This window comes from Gallinula chloropus (assembly GCF_964237585.1).
Source record: "Gallinula chloropus genome assembly, chromosome: 1".
Lineage (NCBI taxonomy): Eukaryota > Metazoa > Chordata > Aves > Gruiformes > Rallidae > Gallinula > Gallinula chloropus.
Window position 1 is genome coordinate 47,439,360 of NC_140085.1, and position 4,085 is coordinate 47,443,444.

The window sequence follows — 4,085 nt, forward strand, 5'->3', positions numbered from 1 at the left end:
ATAATTGAATAAAAAACTACAGAATAGAACTGTTTACATCTTTTTTTTCTTTTTTGTCGTTCTATTAAAACAAACAACTGAGCTTTTTTAAAGTTCATTTACAATTATGAATTAAAACCTACATAACTTTGTATAATTTGACAAGACAGGCTATCTCTAGTGTGAACTTTTAAAAAACATATATACAATATCTGGCCTGAAGTTCTATGAATAAGGCACATGTAGACATATTGAAAGCTGAAAAAAATGAAACTAAAGTTTGGAATTCTAGTCACTGATTAGATGTCATACATGGCCCCCAATTGGAGCAATTTAAAAATCGAAGTTACAGATAGTTAATATCCAGTGAGCAACAATAGATTTAGTCTAGCGGTTTGTTCATTAGTTTCAATACTGGAAGTATATTAAAGGAAGATTCACTTTCAAAAAGATAAGCTTTTCAAAGTGTTCAGTCATTAACCTTGACTGACTAAAGTTGTTGCTTTCATTGGATGTACTGAACAATCTCTCTGAAGGAACAATGCTTGGTGGACAACCCAAGAACCTGACAGCCAATTTTGACAGTACTGGCCAAGATGACTTCTTAAAATTCCAGTAAGTTAGAGGATCACAGTTATGCTCAAGCACTTCTTCTTCCAAGTAAGAAAGCACCATTTCCTCCGGTAACTTTGCTCTCTCTTTCAGGTCTTTTGTTTTCTTCATGTCACCCATGAGTGACCAAAGATTATCTTCCCCATACGAGTTTGTAGATGGTGAACCTATATCACATCCATTGGAAACAGGTTTATCATCATCTGAGGTAGAACTCATTATTTCCAGCTCCCTGATTAAGTCTTGTTTATATTGTTCAGCCTCCTCTTCTGTAAATAAGGACGTTTTATACCGGGGATCCAGAAGCGTAGCAAAAATGTACCTTGGATCATGCAGCGTGGAGGACAACCTACTCACCATAGCTTCTTTCAAAGATTTCAGCATAGTATCTATGCCCATCGTTTCCTCAAACAGCATTTCTATTTTCCTGTTCAGTATATGGATCATTGGAATCACCTGGCTTAGAGTAGACATGTGTGTGCTCATCTCCCTGCTGGCAGCTTCGAAAGGTTTGAGCGCGTGGCACACGGACTGCATGACCTCCCACTGGTCGCAGCTGATCAGCTCCCGGAAGCTGCACTCTATCGACATCTCATCGATCGCCCTCTTCTGCTCAATCAGACGCTCCAGCATGTGGAATGACGTGTTCCACTTCGACGGGACGTCCTGTATCAGCTGGTGCTGAGGCAACTCGTACTCCTTTTGCAACTCAGCCAACTTCTCCTTCGCTTTCGCTGACCGATGGACACGCTCGCAGATCTTCCTGGCGATGCTAAGCAAGTTCTGAACCATCCTCTGGCTTTTAATAGCCTCATTCACAATGACATTAACAGTGTGACTAAAACATTGTACACTCGAATGATCACCTTCATTTAAAGTTTTCTCTATACTCTGATTATCAGTAACAGTAATCCCGATCTGGAGGCCGATGGAAGTAATCCATGTTTCCCACCAGTACTCCAGTTGCTTTTGAATACTGATGCCATTGTAGTCGCAATCGATCTGTGACACGTTTAGCAGCGCTGAGCAATGGTAATCCTCACACTGCGGTCGAAACGAAGACTCAAACGTTACCCAGTGAGCTGTCAGGGTCAGGTATTCACGTGTTTGGTTGCTCATCCATATTCCGGATGTAAAATGGATCACTCCACTTTCAGCTTCTTTAAGATGCGAAATAATTATTTGTTTTACATTATCATACATGTCTGGAATTGCTGTCCTAGAAAAGTAAGACGAAGAAGGTAAAGAATATTGAGGTTGCAAGTATTCAAGCAGCCTGTTAAAGCCAATGTTGTCTACAAAAGAATATGGCTGAAGGTCAAGTGCAATCATTTCAGCTACAAGACTTGTGATTTTTTTGGCAACTGGGTGAGAGTCACAAAACTTGTCATTGGTTTCATCAAAGTTTGAAGATGCTAGTAATTCTGTGCTCAGTGGCATGTGATTATCCGTAGATGAGGATAATACGGTCTCCGAGGCATCAGTTTTCAACACGTTGTTATGAAACCGCTGCAAATGTCTTAGAAGGCAACTTGTGCCTAGATTTGTTGGCTTTTTCCCCCTACTTATTGTACGTCCACAGTGCATACATATTACTTTTGTTGAATCTGCAGAACAAATTGAAAAGTGATTCCACAGCTTTGAGGTCTTCTTACTATTAACAGGAAATATAATTTGATTATCATGTGTAACCATTGTAGGCAAGTCAGTCAACTTGGAGGATGAACATTCTGCAGAGGCCAAAGTGGCGTAAGGAGAATTTGCCAAACTCATATCAAGAAAGCCCTTTTGGTTTCCAATTACATCGGGGTGGCGCCTATACAGGTGCCTCATCAAGCAGCTTGTGCCCACATCTCCTTTCTTACCACGACTTATCATACAACTGCAGTATCTACATACTGCTTTTAGACTGTCTGCAGGTGACAGTGAAAAGTGGTGCCAAACTTCAGATTTAAGCCTTTTCATAATCCTTTTGTTTTGCTGAAATACAGCAGTAGGTTCAAATATTAGTGGACCTAATCCCTCACACTGTTTTTCAGGAGATGAAACAAAGGAGACTTCACCTATATCATCAGAAGACGACAGCATTGAGTCTTCTACTAGAGCATCTCCAGAAGAGAGATTGGTATGGATCTCCTCAGAGATTCTGTCTGGAGAAGAAGAAACTGAAGTTGATTCTTTCATTAGTTTTCCAGGAGAGGATGACATGGAATTCAGATCACTATCTGAGGGTAGTAAAGAAGGCAACAGAGTTGGAGGTGCAGTGTAGAGAGGTGGTATGCTGGTACCACCCCCATTCTCTTGCAGGACAATGGAACGATGGGCTCTCCACATGTGTCTGATTAAACAACTCGTTCCCAGGTCTTTTCCATTTTTTCCTCTACTGAATTCATTCATGCAGTGGATGCAAACAGCTTTAGAATTATCTAGCGGTGACAAGTAAAAGTGTTTCCAGACAGCAGATCTCCTTCTGGAGCCCGATGTGCTCTTTGGAATTACAACAGTTTTTTCTGCTACGTTCTCCACAGCGTCATCATACTGGTTGTTGGGGAGCTGTGGAGATGACTCGACCATGACTTCTTCTTTGCTGCACTTTTCAGAAACTGAGAGATCTGATATTTCTTCAGATGAAACAACAGAAACAGATTCCTCAATTATTCGATCTGGAGATGGTATTTTAGAAGCCATTTTCTTGACCAGTTTTATGGGGGTTAACATAGAACTCAGATCTCCAACGTCTGCGGACTGAGGTTGCAGTAACAATGTGGGTGAAGAAAAGGAGGATATACCTGGCATACTCCCATTTTCTTGAATTAGTACAGTGGGATGTGCTCTCCTCACGTGTCTCATGAGACAACTTGTACTCAGGTCCTTTTCATTTTTACCCCTGCTAAATTCTTTCATACAGTACATACATATTGCTTTAGTGCTATCTCTAGGAGATATAAAAAAATGGTTCCAAGCAGGTGACTTTTTTCTGGAGCTTATGTTTCTGCTAGAAAGGAGGCTTTGTGTCACAGCTTCCATTGCTACATCATACAGCGTACTGCTATACTGAGAAAAAAGAGATCCATAATCATCTTCATTTTCTGTAGACAAGTATTTGCCAGGGTTATTGGTAATGAAATTCTTTTCTTTGTCTTCCTGTTCATCACCACTGTCTGCATGTTTGAAATCATCCTGTTCTGTCTTTATATCCATTCTTTCCAGAGTACAGTTAATGCCGTCTTCCTCTTGCTCTACTTTTAAGTTATTAATTTTACCCAATACAAAATTACCATCCATTCTGGGGCAACTCTTGTCCATGGATGACAAATTCTTCTTGCCAAGTCTTCATTTATTAATAAATAGAGATAATTTAAAAGATTATTAAAAAATGGATTAAAATTATGTATCTTGTATACTGGACACACAACCGTGTGTATGTGTTAAAATAATCCCTGGTTTACGAATTCTGTATCCGTGTTGTGCAGAAGCAAATATGATTAATCATA

General features: G+C 40.0%; 1 protein-coding gene across 1 annotated transcript; it reads right to left on the reverse strand.

The window, feature by feature from the left end:
• Nucleotides 1-387: 387 nt before the first annotated feature.
• On the reverse strand, nucleotides 388-3,876 carry ZBED4 (zinc finger BED-type containing 4; the record flags this gene model as incomplete). Its single annotated transcript, XM_084260649.1, has 1 exon — nucleotides 388-3,876. The coding sequence occupies one exon, from the start codon at nucleotides 3,874-3,876 to the stop codon at nucleotides 388-390; it is 3,489 nt and encodes a 1,162-aa protein (XP_084116775.1).
• Between the last annotated feature and the right edge of the window lie 209 nt (nucleotides 3,877-4,085).